Below are 21,802 nucleotides of genomic sequence, written 5' to 3'. Positions count from 1 at the left end.
TGAGTTAATTTTTAATCTTGATGTGAACATGATACTGGCAATGAGGTACAATGCCAGTCAGGCTGCAGAGCTTCCTTCATAAACAGCCAAACAAAGCATCCATCAATAAGGCTTTAGCCCCGTATACAATTTGTCCGGTCACCTGGGGTAAGTAAAAAATGAGCTGCAGGAGACCAAGTGGATGAGAGTTGCAAACTTGATGGGAGCTGGGGCCTGCTCCCAGGTAAGTGTGTGACTGCAGCTTTTAGTTGAAAGGAGAATAAGCTGAGAGCATGCAGTGCCTTAAACAGCAATCCCAAGGAAGCCTAGTTAGATCCCTACTCAGGTCTATTCAATGGGCTTACTCGCAGGAGAGTGTTCATAAGATTGCACTGTACTTTCAGTGGAGTCTCCTAATACACGAGTAGAGTTTGGGAGTCTGTGGTACACTTAACACTTGTACAGACAAACCTGGTAATGCTTCTGTTCCTCGCTGAAAGCTACAAGAATCACCGAAATAAACAGATTCAGCACCACAAAAGTCATGAAAATGATGCAGGAGCCAATTAAGAATGAACCCAGAATGGGGTTGTAATCCAGGACCTGAAACATACAGAGCATTGTGTTATACTCTTGGGGGGAGAGAAGATTGCTGAAGATATTTGACAACTGCAAGTAGTTGTTGGATGCACCTTTGTGGCCTGCATGCACTAATGGGCTTACTCGCAGGAGAGTGTTCATAAGATTGCACTGTACTTTCAGTGGAGTCTCCTAATACACGAGTAGAGTTTGGGAGTCTGTGGTACACTTAACACTTGTACAGACAAACCTGGTAATGCTTCTGTTCCTCGCTGAAAGCTACAAGAATCACCGAAATAAACAGATTCAGCACCACAAAAGTCATGAAAATGATGCACGAGCCAATTAAGAATGAACCCAGAATGGGGTTGTAATCCAGGACCTGAAACATACAGAGCATTGTGTTATACTCTTGGGGAGAGAGAACATTGCTGAAGATATTTGACAACTGCAAGTGGATGCACCTTTGTGGCCTGCATGCACTCGGATTCAACACTAAGTAAATTGCTTCCTTATAGGTCCATTACATTGCATTTAATATTTCACTAATACTCCTATGAAGAGTGCCAGTAGCCCTGTAAAGAAGGCCATGTTGTTATCGCCATGGTGCAAATGTGAGGTTGAGAGAATAGTGGTTTCCTTAAAGTCATTCACAAAATTCCGGGGCAAGGTTGACAGGTGGGAGAAAAATGGAGTAAATAAGTTTACAGCCATAGCAAGGTGTCATTCAGGGACTTCCCTGGTTGCAGTCAGCCCCACAGTAAGCTGCAGTATGATTATTTATTCATTTATACCCCGTTTTCTTCCCAGTGGGGACCCTAAGTGGCTTACAACAATCTTCCAGTTTGTTCTCACAGCAACCCTGTGCGGTAGACCTGGCTGAGTGTGTGACTGGGTTAAGGTCAGCCAGTGAGCTTTTGCGGCAAAGTGGGGGTACGAACTTGGGCCTCCCAGCCTTACCCTTTAAACACTACATCCCGCTAGCTCTCAGGATATCACATTACAGGATGTAAAATGCCATTATGGAACCAGACTACTCATGCCATGGGGAGGACTGATTAGATCCCTCAATAGGTAAGTTAGCTACAAAAAACAGCTCCAAAGAAAGGTGATATAAACTGGAACCAAGGCACAGGGAAATGGGGGGGTACCTTCCCCCCATTTTTCCACCCCCCCCCACCATGCTTCTAGCCTATTTTGTAATGCAGAAGGAGCAGGAAGGAGATGGCTCGCATGCAGACAGGCCATACTAGTCTTGAAAAAGTACCAATCTCCCCAAAACAGCAATATGCTCCCAAACTGCTTATTGCTAGCAGATTGCAAAAGTCAGGTTTCTGGCTGGGGCCAAAACTACATCCCTCAGCTCCCACCCAGGGTGTGACACAACCAGGGGTCATTTCGTAGAAATTTGTAATGCAGAAGGAGCAGGAAGGAGATGGCTCGCATGCAGACAGGCCATACTAGTCTTGAAAAAGTACCAATCTCCCCAAAACAGCAATATGCTCCCAAACTGCTTATTGCTAGCAGATTGCAAAAGTCAGGTTTCTGGCTGGGGCCAAAACTACATCCCTCAGCTCTCACTCAGGGTGTAACACAACTATCAGTGGCTTGGAGTAGCCCCCCAGACATCTAAGTCTACTCGGCTCTGCTTCAGCCACCAAGCTGTATAAAAACCTAGATGGGAGCCATTTTGCTCACGTTGAAGGCATGCTTGCACCTTCTTGAGAGTGTCAGAGATTCAAAGGTGTGCTCCATTGCCAGGTGTTGTAACTTGTCCGTCTCGGAGCTACACTGGACTCCATTTGGAACATTCTGACTGGAATGGGAACTGTTCTGGCTTTGTTTTAATCCAGGTGTAAGGGAAACCCCCTGCAGAGTATGGTATTTTTACCTCTTCATAGTTGAAAATTCCTAGCTGAAGGCTGACCATGGTCTCTGCTGAATCAAAGAGGGTTTTGTAAGAATTCAGCTTCCAGCCATAGATCAGGTTTGTCTGAACACACAAACAAAGGGGGGGAAAGACACACAGAGTCACACAGATCAATTCAGGAAGGTATACTGTGGGCTGCCAAAAAGTCAAATCAGGGGATTCTAGATCAAATCAAGCCTGAACTCTCCCTAGAAGCTAAAATCACTAAACAGAGGCTATTGTACTTTGATCACATTATGAGAAGACAACAGTCACTGGAAAATACAATGATTCTGGGAAAAGCTGAAGGCAGCAGAGAAGAGGAAGACCCAACGTGAGATGGATTGAGTCAATCAAGGAAGCCAGGGCCCTCAAGTTTGCAAGACCTGAGCCAGACTGTTAAGGATAGGACACTTTGGAGCAATGTTCCCTCTAAGCTGTGGAGTCTTGTGAACAAAAATTCTACTTTGTGAGCTACCGACATTAAAGTTGTGAGCGAGCGATTTGGCTACTGCATAAATTAGTTTGTTCTGGAGCCCTCCTTCCTGAGCTAAGACAAAAATGTGTGAGGCAGAGGCTAAAAAACTCTGAGCTAGCTCACACTAACTCAGCTTAGAGGGAACACTGCTTTGGAGGTCGTTAATTCTCATAGGGTCGCCATAAGTCAGAAGCGACTTGAAGGCACATGACACATGCATAGAGTTTTCCTGTAATTTATATATTTTTCAGATTCTTTTCTGCTCAACAGACAGGTCACAATAGCCTCTGTTTAGTCACTCTAATGTGTCTTAGAAAGGAGAGAGAGATCTTAGCTGCTTCAGGGATCACAAGGGTGGTTCAGAGTAACTACAAATACACATAATACACAGCCAGAACTCATAGCTGGTCCCCAGACAATGGGCTGAGCCTGGCTTCCTTCTGGTTTAGCAGTTTGCCTGACATACATGATCAGTGAATCAAATGCTGACTTGGCTGTGAAATTTGTCCTTCCCCAATGGAAATCACAATAGCCTCTGTTTAGTCACTCTAATGTGTCTTAGAAAGGAGAGAGAGATGTTAGCTGCTTCAGGGATCACAAGGGTGGTTCAGAGTAACTACAAATACACATAATACACAGCCAAAACTCATAGCTGGTCCCCAAACAATGGGCTGAGCCTGGCTTCCTTTTGGTTTAGCAGTTTGCCTGACATACATATCAGTGAATCAAATGCTGACTTGACTGTGAAATTTGTCCTTCCCCAATGGAAATCCCCCCCCGTGAGCCCCCACACACACTTGTACACTTCTGTAAAGCAGCATACTTTTAAATCGTTACTTAAAAAGTATACTTAATGTTACTCTTAGCTTCTTTCAAATGTCTTTTTTCTCAAAACAAATTTTAATCATACCCTTCTGCTTTCACCAAAAAAAAAATGTGGACAGACCATCCATAATAGCTTTGCCACTCTTTATAGACAGAGCTGCAGGAAATGCAAACACTCCACACAAATGGCGAATAAAATTATAAAGGCCAGAAGGCCACTCACGGCTATGGAGTAGGCGAGGAACATGATGATGATCACAGTCATAAATCCCGAGATGTCCCCCCAGGCCCTCCGTAGGGTGGAGGTAATCATGTTCAGTTTGGGGTTCAGCCTCAGGAGGTGCCAGAGCTTCACGGTAGAGAGAAGCACCAAGAAGGCTATCAGGTAGCCCAGAATGGCATCAATGGTCGCCGTCTGATTGAAACTCGCAAACCTGAGAGGATGGGCAACCACCAGTCCGTCAGCATTTCTCCCAGAAGACAACAGCGGGTTCATTACTTCTCTTGGAAGGAAAACCCAACCATTGCTTACTTATTTTTGCTTTTATATAAATGAAACATAGGCAAATGTTAACTGTCATGAAAGATGCCCTTTTTTAAAAAAAAAACAAAAACAAGTTTTGGAAACTGCAAGGAAGGTCACCCACTTACTCATCCTTATGTTCCTGGTAGTAGTTGATGTCCCATAAACCCAGGATGGTCCGTCGTGCAAACACCAACAGAGCACTCCAGCTGATGGAGATGATGGCCAGTTCCAGCAGGTTCCACTTGCTGCGGAAGTAGTTCCATTTCAGAGCACGCATGAGCTTTCCCTGCAGACACACCATGTTCAGTGCCAAGCACACCAAAGTATAGAAGTGAGAGGGGAACAAAGCAAGATCAGAGCACTGCATCTTGTTCAATGATTATGTGGAGGTAGTCCCAAAATCCGATAATAGTTCAGGTAGATGCTGGGGCAAACCTTGGGGCACCAAGCTGGGGGGGGGGGTTCCCCTGCCCTTCACAACAGCTTGGTACGTAGAAACTGAGCATGGAGATGAAGCAGTATGGGGAAAATTCCTTGACAAAAGTGCCATCTGAAGCACAATTGTACTCGTCTAAGCTCATTGACTTCAATGACCCCATAAACACCAGATAGCACTCTGAGCCATGTGCATGCACCGAGAGCTGGCTGCGATGGCTCAGTGGCAGAGCACTTAGTTTGCATGCAGAAGGTCCCCGGTTCAATCCCAGGGATCAACAGTCAAAAGGATCTGTTAGGTGATGTGAAAGACCTGTCACAACAGTGGTGACTGACCTCGATGCACCCATGTGCTGACCTCAGTATAAGGCAAGTTCATGCATTCCTCATGTGTCCATGTAGTAACATAGGTGCTAAGAGCATAAGAGAGCTGGTGCGGTGGTTAGTGTGCTGGACTAAGACAGGAGAGAATCAGGTTTAAAGCCCTTTTTGACATAAAACTTACTAGATGACTCTGGGCCACTCAATCTGTCTTAGCCTGACCTACCTCACAGTGTTGTTGTGATGATAAAATGCAAGAAGGAAGAACCACGCACACACCACCCTGAGCTCCTTGGAGGGTGGGTGGGATAAAAAATGCACTAAATAAAATGAATACGCCTTCCTTTCCCTAGATTTAATAAAGGTAAATGAAAAGGTTTCCCTTGCTCAAAAGCCAGTCGAATCCGACCCTAGGGGGCAGTGCTCATCTCTGTTTCCAAGCCAAAGACACTGTCCGAAGACATTTCCGTGATCATGTAGCCGACATAACTAGACACCGAGGCGCACAGAACGCTGTTACCTTCCCACCAATGCGGTACCTATTTATCTACTTGCAAGTTCTTGCTTTCGAACTCCTAGATTGGCAGGAGTTGGGGCCAGAGACGGGAGCTCACTCTGCCACACGGCACTAGGATCTCGAACTGCCAAACTACAGACCTTCTGGTCTGCAGCTCAGCACCTTAACCTCTGAGCCATTCGCTATTCTTCCACAGTTTCTCACAACCCCCCTCAAAAAAGTGAGAATGAAAGTCAGTTCCCTCTTGACACTATAAAGAGGAAAAACTGCCCTATTTCTCATGCAGTTCGCCAGTCTGCTTCATAGCAGACAGCACAGGGTCCACTTCTCAGAAAGTGTTGTTAGCTGTTTTATCCAAGGAGTAATATATTTATTTTGTGCAGTACTGTTTTGGGGACATACTAAAGCAATATGAGCTAGGGAGCCTACTTGATCCGGACAGCAGGGGCATTTTTGTTCTTCTTCAGGAATCCTATCATAGCTCCCTTGCAACTCAGCTGAGTCTAATAAATAAGCAATGAGCTGGAAGGCAGTGACCCAAGTTCAGTCCTCAGCTTAGTTATGACTTCTCTGATTGGCTACTGATCACAAGTGAGCCAGTGTAGACTAGCAGTTAGAGTGTCAGGCCAGGGTCTGGGAGACCCAGAGTCAAATTCCCACTCTGCCATGGATGCTTGCTGGGTGACCTTGGGCCTATCATCGCACACTCGCAGCTTAACATACCGTGCAGGGCTCTTTTGTAGCAGGTACTCATTAACATGGAGGAGAGGAGAATGATGTCAGCCACTTTTGGTCTCTTTGGGGAAGGAAGGGGGGGTATAAATGAAGTGGTCACATGGTCATTTTGATCGGGTTTCATCGCTGTTCCCTCTAGCATTTAAAATTGATGATCAGACGCCCACATCTGTCTCCCGTACCGAAGTGGGCTCACTCGCGCGATCCTCCCGGTTCCCTGGTGAGTTTTCTGACACCTGGGAAATCAAGTACTTTCCGGGTATCTGCGATTTTGCCAATTTGGACAGTCATCTCTCGAAATTATTGCAATTAGGTCGTCTGAATTTCCTTCTTCTGGTAGTTTTTTCTTCTTCTGGCTTTCACCATTTTTAATTTTAAAAATTTTAATTGTGTCGCGCCACCACTTGGGCAGCATGGCTGTCTGGACGGTGCCTGGAGCATTGTCGTCGCACAATGCAAGCGGTTGGGTAAGGGATGTGTGATCATCTGAATCCGCTTTAAAACATCCCCGATCAAATCTACAGCGGGAACAAATCGCGGTACACTTGCCGTGTGACCACAGCCTAACATAAATAAATAAGAGAAGCAGACCACACCAAGGAGTTCGTGCTGTCAGCTCCTAAAGAGACCACTCTGACCTGTGGCAATTTCAGCTGTTTATTGATTTGCCTTCATGTTTTAAATCAAAAAGAGCTTTGAATGTTTTGACAGCAGGTATATAAATGTGTCATAAAGGAAAAATGCTCAGCTCTGACCCCTGTTTGGAACACTGAGAGTCTATTACTAGCCTGTTTTTAACTGTTGCTGTACGGCTTACTAAGAATTATGAAATGCTTTGAGTATTTAGGAGATTAATGAATGCCAAATGTTGTTATTAAAGGCAACAGAAGAGATGTAGGACAAGGAATGATTGATTTACTTTTCTAGCCCATTCCACTCCTAGATCTCAGTGTGGGTAGCAATTTAACATGAATATAGTCAGTTAATATCTGAGTAGAAGTGCTATATACTCGTTCCGTTCCCTTAAGTTTCATTTTGGGAATCAGGATTCAGCCCAGATAAAATGGCTTGTGCAGTAGTTTGGGGGGGAGGCCTGAAGTTCAGAATTTGCTATAGGTATGTCTGGCCATGGACAGCCAGCCTCCATGCTGGTATATTGATTTTTATGCTGTTACACTGGCTTGCTTTTTCTGGGGGCTAATGTTTTTATTGTTTTGTGAATTATTTATCGAACTGTGGTTTTATGAGGGTTTTATTTTTGGAGGCTACTTCAGAAACCTACAGCTGAGAGGTGGAGCAGAACTCTTTTAAATAAACTTATAAATGGCTGCGGTCACATGGCACGCTAGAGAGACGGAAGATAGGAAGATTTTCCGGCTGCGATCTCACCGCCACATCTGGGAAGTGTAGAGCTCCCATGGCTCACCCGAGGCTTCACTCCAAAGATGCACGGTAAAAAACTAGTACCTCAGAGGTACTAGTTTCCAGAAACCGCAGGGCAAGGGCGGGCGCGTGATCACGTTTCCGGTGGAAACTCATGGCATCCGGCACCTGCCCATGTCCCCTCGCAAAAAGGTTTTTTTCCCCAAGTGTCCTCGGGATGTGCACAAGCACCCAACGGGGCATGCGCACACGTCAGTGTACAGAAAAAAAACCCACCTGTTTGCTGTGGCGCGCCGCTTCTTTGCCGCGCTGCAGGATTGTGGTGTGATCGGCACCTCCCCCCTACCACGGGACCTCCACGGGACCTCCGCGGGATGTCTGCTTGCGCAACCGCGCATTATTTTGCCCCGGGGCAAACAACCACGCTTCCCCCCCCCCGCATTTTCCTGCCCGTGTGACCGCAGCCAATGTTTCTCAGAAGTCAAGGAGCAACTGCCAGAATGGTCTTTTCTTGAACCTTTTTCTGTGTGAATGAGAGAGGCAGGCGAAACAGTCAACAGGATGTTTTCGGCTGATCAGCACAAACTCAATAGTATATTGTAAGAACATAAGAACTCCAGGCTAGGCAAATCTGATCAGATCTCGGAAGCTAAGCAGGGTCAGCCCTGGCTAGTATTTGGATGGGAGACCTCCAAGGAATACCAGGGTCATGACACCGAGGCAGGCAGTGGCCAACCACCTCTGAAGTGTCTCTTGCCTTGAAAACCCCATGAAACCGCCATGTCAGCTGTGACTGGGTGGCACTTTCCACCAAGCTATTGATGGCTTTATCTGCCTGAACCTCCAAAAGAAGTTTAGAAAACTAGTAAGGGCCCAAAAGTTAACAATATTAATAATTATAGACAAAAGTATATGTGTTTATTTCAAAAACAGTTAAAAACTAGTAAAGCCTCATGATGTAATCAAAGTGGCAAATGCACAAAAGGAACCATATATGACCTGATGTGTTTCGGCCCAAAAGAGCCTGCATCAGAGGTCAAACCGTACAAAATACAACATACAACAAAGCCCCCGTTACACTTGTAAGGCAGTAAACAATTGATATAGGATCAAAACAGAAATGTTTCAATCTGGAATTGAATGACACAAAAAGACATGTGAGGCCACAAATGTATCTGGCCTTATGTCAGTGTTAGTTACATATATTGGAGAAAGTAATTTTGCCAGTATGTAACTTTCCAGTTTACGTCCTAAGACTACAAGTACAATCACCCTTATCAGGGCCAATGTAACATCAATATGACTGTTACAGGTCATACATATATGGTTCCTTTTGTGCATTTGTCACTTTGATTCCATTATGAGGCTTTACTTGGGCCCCTACAAGGTTTTTAACTGTTTTTGAAATAAACACATGTACTTTTGTCTATATAATTACTGATGTTTTTCTCTTTTGCCCCCTTACTAGTTTTCTAAACTTTCTTTGGAGGTATTGGCTCTTGCTTGGTTGGTTTAGTTTACCTGCCTGAGCCATCTCAATTTTTTGTGCAAAAAATTAAGGTAATATAGCCTATGACCTTTCAAGGTGCTGTCTGGGCCTCCCTCTTAGAGAAAATGGTTATTTGTTGTTATACAGAGAATTGCTTTTTGGAATCCAGAGAATCACTTTATCCCAAAAGCTTACGCTTCTTGTTCGAGGAGCCTTTCTAATTTAGTACCAAGAGTTAAAGTAAAGGTTCCCTTGCTCGCAAGCCAGTCAAATCTGACTCTAGGGTTGCGGTGCTCGTCTCCGTTTCCACGCCGAAGACCCAGCGCTGTCTGAAGACGTTTCCGTGGTCATGTGGCCGGCATGACTAAACACCAAGGGGCACGGAACGCTGTTACCTTCCCACCGAAGTGGTAGCTATTTATCTACTTGCAATTTCTTGCTTTCGATCTGCTAGGTTGGCAGGAGCTGGAACTAGAGATGGGAGCTCACTCGATCATGCGGCACCCGGGTCTCGAACTGCTGAACTACTGACCTTCCACAGCCTGCAGTTCAGCGTCTTAACCACTTGAGCTACCGTAGCTCCAAGAGTTGGAAGAAGCTAAATTTGGGGTCAATTCACATGTTATAAAGTTCATGTGGGCACAAGATGTGTTTCTATCAGTTGTGCTCCAGGACCTCAGTTCCCAGGCAAACAGAGGCCCAACTGAGATTGGCACTGTAGAATGCAGAGAGAAAGAACTTCAGCCTTCCTCTCCATGTCATTTGCCTGATCCAACACGGTCCCGGTCCCGAGGAGCTGCTGTTTGTCTAGGGAAAGTTCCCAGTGGGCCAGTGCACTGGAGGGCTGCTGACAGCCAGGAGTAAACTGAGCCAAGCCCCAGCTGCTCTGCCAGCACTGCAAGGATCATTTGGCTCAGATATAGCCAGCACCACCACTCATAGGGTTGCCAGCCTCCAGGTGGGGCCTGGAAATCTCCTGCTAATACAACTGATCAGGGGTCATTTCGTAGAAAAAGAGGTGCAGGAGCTCATTAGCATAACTCATTTGCATATGCCACACACCCCTGACATCACTGGAAATGTGTCAGAAGGCAACACCCACTGCTCAGGCTCCACTGGACTGTTTCGGATTGCTAGCTATTGGGGAGGGGGGACATGCAGATCTGTCCTCACAGAGGAAGGAGAGCTTGTACCTGAATAAAACTTAGTCTTAAAGGTGCCACTGGACTGTTTTGGACTGGGGGGCGGCTCTGCAACTTACCTGGCTGCTTCCTGCTCTGACTGAGGGCTGCTGGGAGCAGAGGGTGGGGCTTGTTGCATGTGCCCGCCCCCTGGGCTCTTTACTGCCGGTGCTCCGCTCCTGTGCGCTCCCGCAGGAAATGACCCCTGCAACCGATCCCCAGGCAACAGAGATGAGTTCTCCTGGAGAAAATGGCTGCTTTGGAGGGTGGACGCTGTGGCATTGTACCATGCTCAAGTCCCTCCCCTCCCCAAACCCCGCCCTCCTCAGGCTCTACCTCCAAATCACCAGGTATTTCTCCACCCAGAGCTGGCAACCCTAGGCACCAATAATGGGTGCCAACACTCTGTCTGCCGCCTCCTCCTCTAGCACAGCAGCCAATGGGTACAGCCCACTGGCTAGATCTGAGCCAAATGGCCCCATGGCTCTGGCTATACCATATTTTGGCAAGGTGGCAGAAAGTTTCAAGGATGACAGGCAAGCAGTTAGGCAAGAAATGAGCAGTGCAGGATGCAAGGGTCAGTTGAAGCGGGAGACTAGAGATCTCCGCAAGGGAGAGGCAGGCAGGTTCTGGAAAGCTGGAGCTTAGCAATCAGCGGCTGTCTAGGCTAAAGCGGAAGCTGGCAAAAAGGAGATGGTGAACCAGCAAAGGTTGGGACTCAACAGGAGAATTATTTAGGGAACGGAGAGTCCCATCCTTCTCTGTAGGCAGGGCTAGGTCTAGGATTATGAACCCCCAGGTCTCTGGGAATTCCCCAGCATGGAGTTGGCAGCCCTAGCTAGGTCTGTGATCCTGCAAAGGCTACAGCGTGGGAGACCTTAAGCTGCCAAATAGGCACTCGTCTTCTGCTTGTTCAGGCTTTGACTCTGACCCTCTGTCTTCTCCGTTCCTGGGATCCTCAGGGAGACTCTGGAGATGCAGGAGGTGGACCGGTCCATTCAGGGGTGTCCTAGTCTGCTGGATCTAAGTGATGTTGAACAGGAGCCTGCTGCTGAAGAAGCAGCATGAAGCCTTCCCCAGGAGGTCCTGCAGTGTACACAACCTTGGACACAGCGGAAACCATGGAAAACTCCCCTTCTGAGGAGTCTTCTCCGCACATGCAAGCAGGGCTAGAGCAAGCCTTGACAGGCCTGTAGTGCCACGGGGGCTACTCAGTCTGGCTTGCTCCTGGGCCAGTTTATCATTCCAGTTCACCCCTGATTCAGGCCACTGGGGAAACATGTGTGTAGCCCCATCAGTATGCATCAAATCAGGCTTGGGCACATCTGGAAATTGAGTTCCCAGCAGAGGACTCCTAATACCAGAGGTCATTTCGGGGGGGATCGCAGTTCCCCCGGCTGAGGTGGGGGGGCACACGACGAAGCCCCGCCCCCTGCTTCCGGCGGCCCCGCTTCTGGCACTCATTCAACTAGGAGGAGGCAGGAGAAGAGGGAGGGTAAGTTGCTTCATCCCCGCCTCTCCCCACCCCTGCCTGCCTGGGGCCAGGGAGGGCCTTGGCGGGGCTTCCTCGCACTCCCACCGGCCTTGCAGGTCCACCGCCGGGCCTTATGATGTCAGGGTGTGTGGCATATGCTAATGAGTTATGCTAATGAGTTCCCCTAGCTCTTTTTCTACGAAACGACCCCTGCCTAATACACATCCACTAGAAACGCATCTGGTGGCCACGAGACGTGAATTGCCCCATAGAAATCAGTTTGGTAAAACTTAACGTGTTGCTTGATGCAAAGTGATGATTCTCATGCCTTTGTTAGCTACTTTTGCCAGATAGGCTGTATTCCTCCTTTTCTGTGTAAGCCTGGCATTTCCTCCTACTGGTTGGGGGGGGCAATGCATTCCTGGCATTTCAGTCTCCATCACGTAGGAGGTCACCAGGCTCTTCCCAAGCCAAATCTTCCAAAGGGCTTCCAGCAAGGGCCTCTGCATTTGCTCTGCTGGGACCTCCAGCCATTTGGCCTCCCCCCTCCCCAAAACGATCACTGCAGTCCCATTATATAACTTCACCAGATAACAGTACAAAAGAGCTTCTAGCTAAGATTTGTTTATTTGCTGCTTCTCACACCATTCTCCCCCCCCCCTTGTGTATGGTGCCGCTTAGCTACTGCTTTGTATTGTAGATTTTCTCAAGCGCTTTGGCTGAAAGGCAGAGTATGTAAATATAGATGAACACATTACAGCAGCAGCAATGACCAATACGCTCCCTTCTGGAATCTTGGCAAGTAGCACAGAATCTGTGGCTCAGTGGTAGAGCATCTGCTTGGCATGCAGAAGTCTACAGATTCAATCCCTGACATCTCCAGGTAAAAAACCAGGTAGTAGGTGATGGGAAAAACTTGTGCCGGAGACCCTGGACAGCCACTGCTGATCTGAGTAAACAATACAGACCTTGATGGACCAATGCTCTTATTCAGTATAAGGTAGACTTATGTGTCCATAGGATTCACAAGAGTTGGGCTTTAAGCGTGATGAAGTGATGGCAAGTGATGCACTGTATTCTTGGTGCTTGGGGGGGCAACAGTGGGAGGGCTCCTAGTGTCCTGGCCCCACTGCTGGACCTCTTGATCGCACCTGGTATTTTTGGCCACTGTGTGACAGAGTGTTGGACTGGATGGGCCATTGGCCTGATCCAACATTGGCTTCTCTTATGTTCTTATGAAGGGGAAACTTCCTGCAGGGTCCTACCTGTTCCACCATGTAGTAGATGACAAAGAGGAAATAAATCACTTCTGCTGCTACCACAAAGATATGCAGGCCATCCGTGTATGGATAAAGCCGGATACTCTGCAGCTCAGCACGTGTGAAGAAGGCCCCTGTGGAATCAAAGCACGTTTAGCATTCTGCTCTGCATGCTAACCTGGTACACCCTGCATTCAAAGCAAGGCTATGTGGGTCTTGCACTTTAAAAGAAGCAGAGGCTCGTCCTCCCCCAGGGCCATGGTCCCACTCTGAGCCAGGCCTGGCAGCACTGGGAGAAAAACATTCCCTGCAGCTGCCATTTGGCTACGGGAAAAGCAGTCCTCTTTTTAAATCATGTTGTTTAGTTTGGCCTTTAATGTCTGTAATATCAGAGCACTCACCTAATGCATTGGTTTCAAACATGAGGCTTACGATGCAGAACAGGTTCACGTTGGCGTTGTAGACGGTGAACTCGACAAACACGGCCCTTGTAAAGGTGTCCAGCCAGATGTTGTCGAAGAGATACTGGAGAATTCTGCCGAAGAACATGACAAATGAGAGAGCCTTCAGCTATACAAAACACTGTGGTGTTAAAAATGGTGTGTGTGTGTAAAAAGTGCTATCAAGTCACAGTTGACTGATGGCAACCCAAGGAAGAGGCTTTCAAGGCAAGTGAGAAGCAGAGGTGGTTTTGCCATTGCCTTCCTCTGCAGTCTTCCTTGGTGGACTCCCATCCAAGTGCTAACCAGGGCTGACCCTGCTTAGTTTCTGAAATCTGACAAGATTGGGCTGTACCGTGCCACCTTGCCTCCATTAAAATGCTAGGAAGCTACAAAATATAGATATCGCACACCCAAGCTTGCCTACATCCTATGATTTCTCCTCCTCCCTCAGCTGATTGGGAAAGGGAGCCCAGTTGCTTCTCAGATGGGTTTGGGTGTCGCCGTTTGTCCCTCATGGGTTTTCCCACCATTGCATTCATATTGCATTTTGGTTCCACAACAGAACTCCAGGAGGTGCCCATGGGATTCCTAGGCAGTGTCCGATCAATACTTGCAAGCTGGCTGTTTCATGTGTCTCCAAAGCTTGCCAGGACTGTTATGTATATTATAATGCATGTGAAGCACTTCCAATACCCCAAAAGCCCCATAGCAATGAAAATGTGATTATCATCACAGAAAACAGCTGTAAAAGCATCACAGACGGGGCACCTGGAAGCGTTATGGGACTCTGTCCCCAGGTGAACCACATATCCTCCACCTCTGTAGACTGCCATTTTGCCCCAGATGGGGTGCCCTCTCAGTTTGGTTTGGCTCTGATATTGCCATGCAGAATTCAGCTCTGAAGAATTAGCTGCAGAAGAGACATTCCAGCGTTCCCCATAGTCTGACGTGTCTTCTGCGTCGAAAGAATAAGAGGCATGGCATTCTCGAACTGTCTGCTGGAGCTGAGGATCTATGGGGCAGGTGTTGCCCTTTACTCTCACTTGACGAATCCGGGCACTGCCCACCAGCTTGGAGTTGCCATCTGTGATGAAGCCTGGTGGGGATTTTAGAAGGTGGGAAAAGAAGAGTCAGAAAATGCACATTCTACGAAACCCTTTGCGATGCTTTCAAAGTCAATTTGATTCTTGCAGAAGGTTTTGTACCTTGATACGGGCCATATAAATTGCTGACTAAAGTTGTCCTGGCCCACTTGAAGAACTCCTGATAGCTGAAGATATCTTGGAATCCATCAGTGAAGCTACTCTCGATATGCTTGTTCAGGTAATAGGAGTTAGGATCACGCTGGCCGTAGGCAACCAACAACAACATCCACAAGAAACCCAAATAGGCTGGAAAATGGGGGGGAAAGAGCAGTTTCAAAACAGATGCTTGCCTGCCTTATGGGGATAGATCAAGATGGGTAGCCATGCTAGTCTGTCTCTAGCAGCAGAAAAGAGCAGTAGCACCTTAAAGACTAACAAAATATGTGGCAGGGTATGGGCATTCGTGAGTCACAGCTCACTTCTTTGGTTACGTGAGCTTCCACTTGCTGTTGACAGCAGTATTGCACAGGTTTACCATCTCAGGGAGAACAAGGCTTAAAATGTCTACAGTACGGTTTAAACCTACAGTACAATTTAAACCTAGTCTCATTCTCGAAATCTAGAGCAAGAGTCCATTAGCACCTTAAAGACTAACAAACTATGTGGCAGGGTATGAGCTTTCGTGAGCTTTTGTTAGTCTTCAAGGTGCTCCTGTACTCTTGCTATTTTCTACTACATCACGGGTACCAACTGGAATGCTGGATCATATTGCCCGAATAAGATGATCCCTTGGCCCCAGACCCTCTCTTACACCAGTTCACACGGATCTGTAAGAAGCTAGAGCAGTGGTGGCGAACCTATGGCACGGGTGCCAGATGTGGCACTCAGAGCCCTCTCTGTGGGCACGCGTGCCATCACCCCAGCCAGGCCCAGACCATCATTAAAGTGTTGAATTCTCTGCCAAACAATTTTAAGTAAATGAAAGCATTTGGGATTGCTTTCCTTACTTTGTTTGGATCATCTTAAGTTAATGTATGAGTTGTTTTTTCTACAGTAAAACCTCAGTATTCAGGTTAAATTGCCGTGTTGGCACTTTGCGATAAATAAGTGGGTTTTGGGTCGCAGTTTGGGCACTCGGTCTCTAAAAGGTTCGCCATCACTGAGCTAGAGTGTGGCTCCTGTTACAGCTCCGAGACAATCTCAGTGGGTAGCCGTGCTGGTCTGCAGTAACGCAGTCAGATTCAAGTCCAGGAGCCCCTTAGAGTTGAACCAGATTTCCGGGGTATCAGCTCTCGAGAGTCAGAGCTCCCTCCGTCAGAGACCCTCTTCAACTGTTGAAGAAAGCTCTGACTCTCGAAAGCTGATACCTTGAAACTCTTGTTGGTCCCTAAGGTGGTCCTGGACTCGAATCTAACAGCTTTGAGACAAGAGGAGAGACGGATTTCATGAAATCCTAGCCGGCTGGTGCTCCTGCCTTGATAAAGATTTGGCTGTGGTTCACAAGGCAGAATTGCCAGACTGCAACCTGGAGACGCTGTATATGCCTTCAAAGACAAAATGGAACATGACAGTTTCCTATGAGCTGGACTTTTTGAAAATGGCAGAATACTTAAAAAAATAATAATAATGGTGCAACACTCAGTTATGTGAGCTCCCACTGGCTGTTGACAGCAGTACTGCACAGGTTTACCAGCTCAGGGAGAACAAGGCTTAAAATGTCTCTGTGGTACAGTTTAAACCTAGTCTCATTCTTTGTTCTGTTCTAAACATTTTCAAAATCTATTCCCAGCCTGCATTGCTTTGTGGTGGGCTATATCAGGCTCACCAGTCACCTTGTTTCAAAACTCCCCAACTTACCCCCCACGCCACCCTAGCATCTTCAGAATACATGTACAAAAATACCCAATATTTCTCGAATCAGGGCAAATGCTTTCTGCTCCTTCATGTGGTTGCTCTTCATTTTCTCAACATCGGTAGCAGGGGGCGGCTGGTAGATGTTGCTTCCGCTGTCTCTGCGGGTTCCAAAGAGAGGGTTTGAGTCACCTGCAGGCAAGAACAGGAAAAGGTAGTCTTTTAATGGGCTGGTATTAGGGTTGGCAACCTCCAGGTGGGGCCTGGAGTTCTCAGACTGGGCTTGCCAACTCTGGGTTGGGAAATTCCTGGAGATTTAGAGGTGGAGCCAGGGAAGGATGGAGTTAGGGGAAGGAAAGGACCTCACCAGGGTATAATCAGAGAGAGGGAGAGAGAGAATGCAGAAGCACAGAGAGTATAGTCAACAGCAAGCTTGTACAATGACATGATGAGGCCCTAACATACATCAGTTTAAGAGTATCCATTTAATAAAAATAATACTTTAACATTACTCTCATAGAAAGGACACAGAATATAACTATGAAAGCTTTATATCTACATGTCTATGAAGACAAAATCATAAAAAATATAATTTAAGCCTTTTCCCCCAATTTAGATGTCCCTTGTATTGTCCAACCCTACAGAGTCATGATGCTGATGCCAATCCACATCATGATGCCAAAGGACTCACTGGCACCCACCAATGTGACCCCTCGTAACCACTTCCTCCTTCCCCAAAGTAAAGGGCCAATCCTGGCTTCCTTCACTGCCTTGAACCAGGAAGCTCTTCAGAAGAACCCAGAAAGGTTTGTGCCTTCAGGGAGTAGCCTTTCAGAAAGATTATAGGAGGAAGGAACTTCCCTCCTGTGGTTGGCTTGGAACTTCTCAACTTTTTGTGTTCCAACCTGCATAGCAACCATTTTGGGGTGGTGCCCACTATCCACTCTGAACATTCCAGAAGTGCCAGCAGGGTCAACAAGGTTGGGACTCCTGCCCCCAAATTCTAGCTTATGCAGCTTATCCTGAAATTTGGTTAACGGGGCATGTTGAGAGAACCTAAACTGGAATAAGGGCTCATATAGACCTTGAGATATATGGGTCCCAGGCCATAATCCAGAAGGTATCAGGAGACCCCCAACAGGGTAAGGTTGCCAGATCCAGGTTGGGAAACTCCTGAAGATTTGGGGGTGGAGCCTGGGGAGGACAGGGGCCTCAGTGGGGTACAATGCCATAGAGTCCATACTTCAAAGCATCCATTTTCTCCAGGGTAACTGATCTTTGTAGTTTGGAAATAAGCTGTAATTCTGGGGGATCCCCAGGTCCCACCTGGAAGCTGGCATCCCTACAACAGGGGCTACAAGTCTATCAATATGACATGGGGTTGTTGTTTTTATTTTAGAATTAAAAAAAAATTAAAACTCCCTTGACGAATGAGATGGGTGAAATGGGTGCAGGCACATGGCATATTTGTACCAGGTCCAGAGAAAATGATGCTTGGCCTGAAGAAGAACGTGCCATCAAGTTGCAACAGGGTCATGATCACCCCGGGACCACGGTTTTCAAGGCAAGAGATGAGCAGAGGTGGTTTGCCATTGCCTGCCTCTGCATAGCAACCTTGGACTCCCATCCAAGTACTGACCAAGCCCAACTCTGCATAGCTTCTGAGATCTGATGAGATCAGGCTATCCAGGGTCATTCTGGCTGCCTTGGGCCTGGCCCATCAGTTTGAAGTACAAGGCCTATTCCTTCCCCCTTCCCCCATAACCTCAAGGCTGATTTCAATAAAGCTTGTTGCCAAATGTATTTTAAGCTAGGGAAATTTAAAAGGGCTTTAGAATTCGATGCTAAAATATTTATCTGCTATCACTGTGTTAACGATCTCTAAAATTTGCAAGAAACCTGCCATGAGTCCTTCCTGAAGAAGGAAGCTGGAATTTACATCTTTTTAAAATCAGCACACAAAACATCAGCCCCCCTCAAAGAGACCATCCAGCCATGCAAAATAGCCACTTACCCAGCTCCAAGAACGATAGGCAAAACCCAAATAATAGTTGAGACATAGAAAAGGCTACAGAGATCAAGGGACATAAATGATTCAAGACTCATCATGGTGTTGAAAGAGGCAGGAGGAGAGAAAACGCTTGGCGTAAAGGGGAGATAAAAATAGACGTTAGCACAAGGGGATGAAGGCTCAGAGGAGTGAAGAGCTGGCTGGCAAACTTCCACTTCAACAAGATTACAAATACATTTGGCAGGCATCCAGTTCGGCTTGGCCAAGGGCTAATTTTGTTGACACAACTCCTGTGGTGAAAGGCCATTTCACAAGGGAAGAATGGAGGTTCCAGAGCGCTAATGGACCTGTCTGGCACACAAACTCCAGGAGAGAGTTGGAGGATGTTATGCTCTTTCCCGGGGTGGTGAGAGTCTAGAGGTCAGCCCTACAGGGCTTGTAGTTTCTTTTGCATGAAAGAGAGAGAACACTGGAGACGTCTGGTGTCTGTGAAATATTTGTTTATGGACAGATGTACAAAAAGTAGGCCACACAACTTCTGGTCCTTTTACAAGCAGAGTCCTAAAAAGTAGGCCACACAACTTCTGGTCCTGCGTCAGGTTCCTCAGAAAACATAACACTGACCTCTGTACTGCTCTTCCTCAAATCAAGCTGCTGCTGGTCCAGCTAACCTCAGATTAAATAAATACATCTCTCTGTTTAATGGGTGTTATTTTTCAAAAGCAGAGAAAGGGAGACCCGCCCATCAAGGGCCATCGATGCTGAATGGCTACCTGGGGCAGACAGTGGTCCCTCAATGGCTGTGTTCTCCTCATCTTCCTGCTCCACCTTTTTCAGAACCAGAGCAAAGAAAGCAGCAAATCCTAAAACCTGGAAAACATTGGATGCAAATCGAGAGACATATTTGTACTGATAAGACTTGTTCTAAAATGGCTGCTGACATCTCGCTGCCCTGTTTACACTGACAGAAAAGACAATAGTGCTTTCTGTTTTGCTTTCTAAATGAAGACAAGGTCCATGAACAACTCAAACATCAGGCAACTATTTTATTGTCTTGGCACAGTGCTAAAATCTCAAAAACTGTTTTGAACTTGATGTAATTGTCCTGGTTCCTCAACCCAACCCCAAAGAACTCCAGATGTTGTATTCTTATGAAGGTGTTGAGAAGTCTGTAGTATGGGTCATGATACCCTAACCGTAACCACAATGCCAAGAATTTATTTACTTTAGCTATCAAGTCACAGCTGACTTATAGTGACCCCCTAGTGTTTTCAAGGCAAGAGACAAACAGAAGTGATTTGCCATTGCCTGCCCCTGCATAAGCAACCCTGGACTTCCTTGGTGGTCTCCCATCCAAGTACTAACCAGAACTGACCTTAGGGCTGCCAAGTAGGGGCGGGTGGCGGGTAAACCCCCGCTTTGGAGGCCCGATTTACGCCGCTGTGTAATTGGGCCCCGGGGGGAACTCTATGGTTTTCCCTCCGACGATCGGGGCCATGCCCCCAACGTGATCAACGCCGCGTAGTAGAGAGCTCCCGGAGCCCAGCGACACTCCCCCGCCGGTAAGGAGATTCCACTTGGCAACCCTAACTGACCTTGCTAAGCTTCTGAGATCTTGCAAGATTGGGCTAGCCTGTGCCATCCAGGTCATAATTTAATTAGTGGAATTTGTCAAAATCAAATACATTTGAAACTAGTTTATGATATAGATATATCCTATAGGTCAGGGCCTGTTTAAATTAAATGCAAATGTCAGTCTTTTTGATCTCAGCCAAGCAAACAAATTGAAAGGGGAGGGGGAAGCCCATCAAAGACTGACAACATACATTAAAGCCTCTTCTTCAAAGGAAGAAAAAAATTGTTTGGGTCCAACTATCTTTTATGCTAGTTAAAATAGGTAGAGGGGTCTCCTTTGTCCACCCAAAAAGGCTAGGCCTTTTTGCACAGACAAAGGCCACAAGGCATGAGGAGGGGAACTGGGCAAGACACAGCAAAAAAGGCAGCTGAATACAACTCCATATTTATGAAATAATGATAACCCCCAGCTTAGACTGCCCTGTTGTGTTCAGACATGGACAATCCAACAGTGTCACTATGTCTTAAGAAATGAACTAAAGCTTTTGCAGCTAAGTCCTACCTAACTAATACCCATGACCATGAGAGATGGGAGTTTACCTTCAGTGGTTGTGTGATGAAAAGGCTTTCAAAGAAGGAGATGGCCATGGAGATGAGCCACTTGATGGAGTTCTCCTTGCCATAATGGAGCCCGTAAAGCATTGTGAAGAATCCAGACACGCCGCTCGTGGCAGCAACCAGGAACCAGCCAATGAACACGCACCACCAAGGCAGACCTTTGGGTGCTGCCTCCTTCTTACCCTCTCCTGGAAGGCTGGGAGTAGGAGAGCCCCTAGTGAGCCAAGGAAGTTGGGAAGTTGCCTTGTAAAACACGTGTAAGAGACCAGAACAATGTGTACTGAATTATCAAATGCAGACCTAATAGTGGCCTCTTCCTAGGGTTGCCAGCCTCCAGGTGGGGCCTGAAGATCTCCTGGAACTACAACTGCTCTCCAGAAGGTATCTGTTGCCACCCTCCACTGCTCCATCCCCAAAATCTCCAGGTACTTCCCAACCCAGAATTGGCAATCCTACCTAGTACAGAAACTTCTGAAGCCTTTTGCATACTGATAATAGTAGGGGGGGGGTTTCAGGTCAAGGGGAGAATAATTCCTTGTGTGTGTCTGTTAAAAAAGGTAAAGGTTCCAATGTGCCATCATGTGCATGGATGACTTTTAAACGGGGGATAAGAGTGATTTAGTGGCTACTAGCCGCGGTGACTAATGGGGACCTCTGTATTCAGAGGCATCAAACCTCTGGATACCAGTGCTAGGAGGCCACAGCTGAAGAGCATTCAGTGCCCTTTGCAGTTGGCCACTGTGTGAAATGAGAGTGAACTAGATGGACCACTAGTTTGATTCAGAAGCACCCTTCTGATATTCTTCTGAAATCTGGGGCAGAAGATGAGAAGCTCTTCATTTTGTCTGGAAGCTACAGGTGTGGCTTGCAGCTAGCATTCCTTGAGCCCACTATCTTACCTCTCGCTGATGGATGCTGCAGGGTACAGCTGGCTTTCCAGGAAGTTCTTCATGTGCTGAACCTGGCGTACAGCCTGAGAGTAACTTTGCGGCTTCTGGAATCGGTGAGCCCCCAGCAGTTCCAGCTCTGTCTCCACGTTCTGCAGCTGTGCGTAGAGGCAACGGTTGTAGTCTCGGTGTTTCAGCCTTTCACCCATCCCTCTCTCTGGGGTTGGACTCTTGGTCTTTTC

The 21,802-nt window shown here is 47.0% G+C and overlaps 1 protein-coding gene across 1 annotated transcript in view; it reads right to left on the bottom strand.

The window, feature by feature from the left end:
- Positions 1 to 429: 429 nt before the first annotated feature.
- The window catches only part of PKD1L2 (polycystic kidney disease 1-like 2), a 73,777-nt gene continuing 52,404 nt past the window's right edge, over positions 430 to 21,802 (bottom strand). Inside the window, 13 exon segments of the mRNA XM_015405802.1 lie at positions 430 to 582; positions 809 to 940; positions 2,450 to 2,551; positions 3,994 to 4,204; positions 4,422 to 4,582; positions 13,097 to 13,224; positions 13,492 to 13,625; positions 14,302 to 14,629; positions 14,739 to 14,924; positions 16,521 to 16,661; positions 19,254 to 19,350; positions 20,656 to 20,887; positions 21,600 to 21,788. Of these exon segments, the coding sequence (XP_015261288.1) occupies positions 430 to 582; positions 809 to 940; positions 2,450 to 2,551; positions 3,994 to 4,204; positions 4,422 to 4,582; positions 13,097 to 13,224; positions 13,492 to 13,625; positions 14,302 to 14,629; positions 14,739 to 14,924; positions 16,521 to 16,661; positions 19,254 to 19,350; positions 20,656 to 20,887; positions 21,600 to 21,788 (2,194 nt within the window).

Source organism: Gekko japonicus, unplaced genomic scaffold (assembly GCF_001447785.1).
Source record: "Gekko japonicus isolate JY-2015 unplaced genomic scaffold, Gekko_japonicus_V1.1 scaffold144, whole genome shotgun sequence".
In the NCBI taxonomy this organism is placed as follows: Eukaryota; Metazoa; Chordata; class Lepidosauria; order Squamata; family Gekkonidae; genus Gekko; species Gekko japonicus.
The sequence above is the reverse complement of the archived record's forward strand: the minus strand, read 5'-3'. Positions and strand labels throughout refer to the sequence as shown.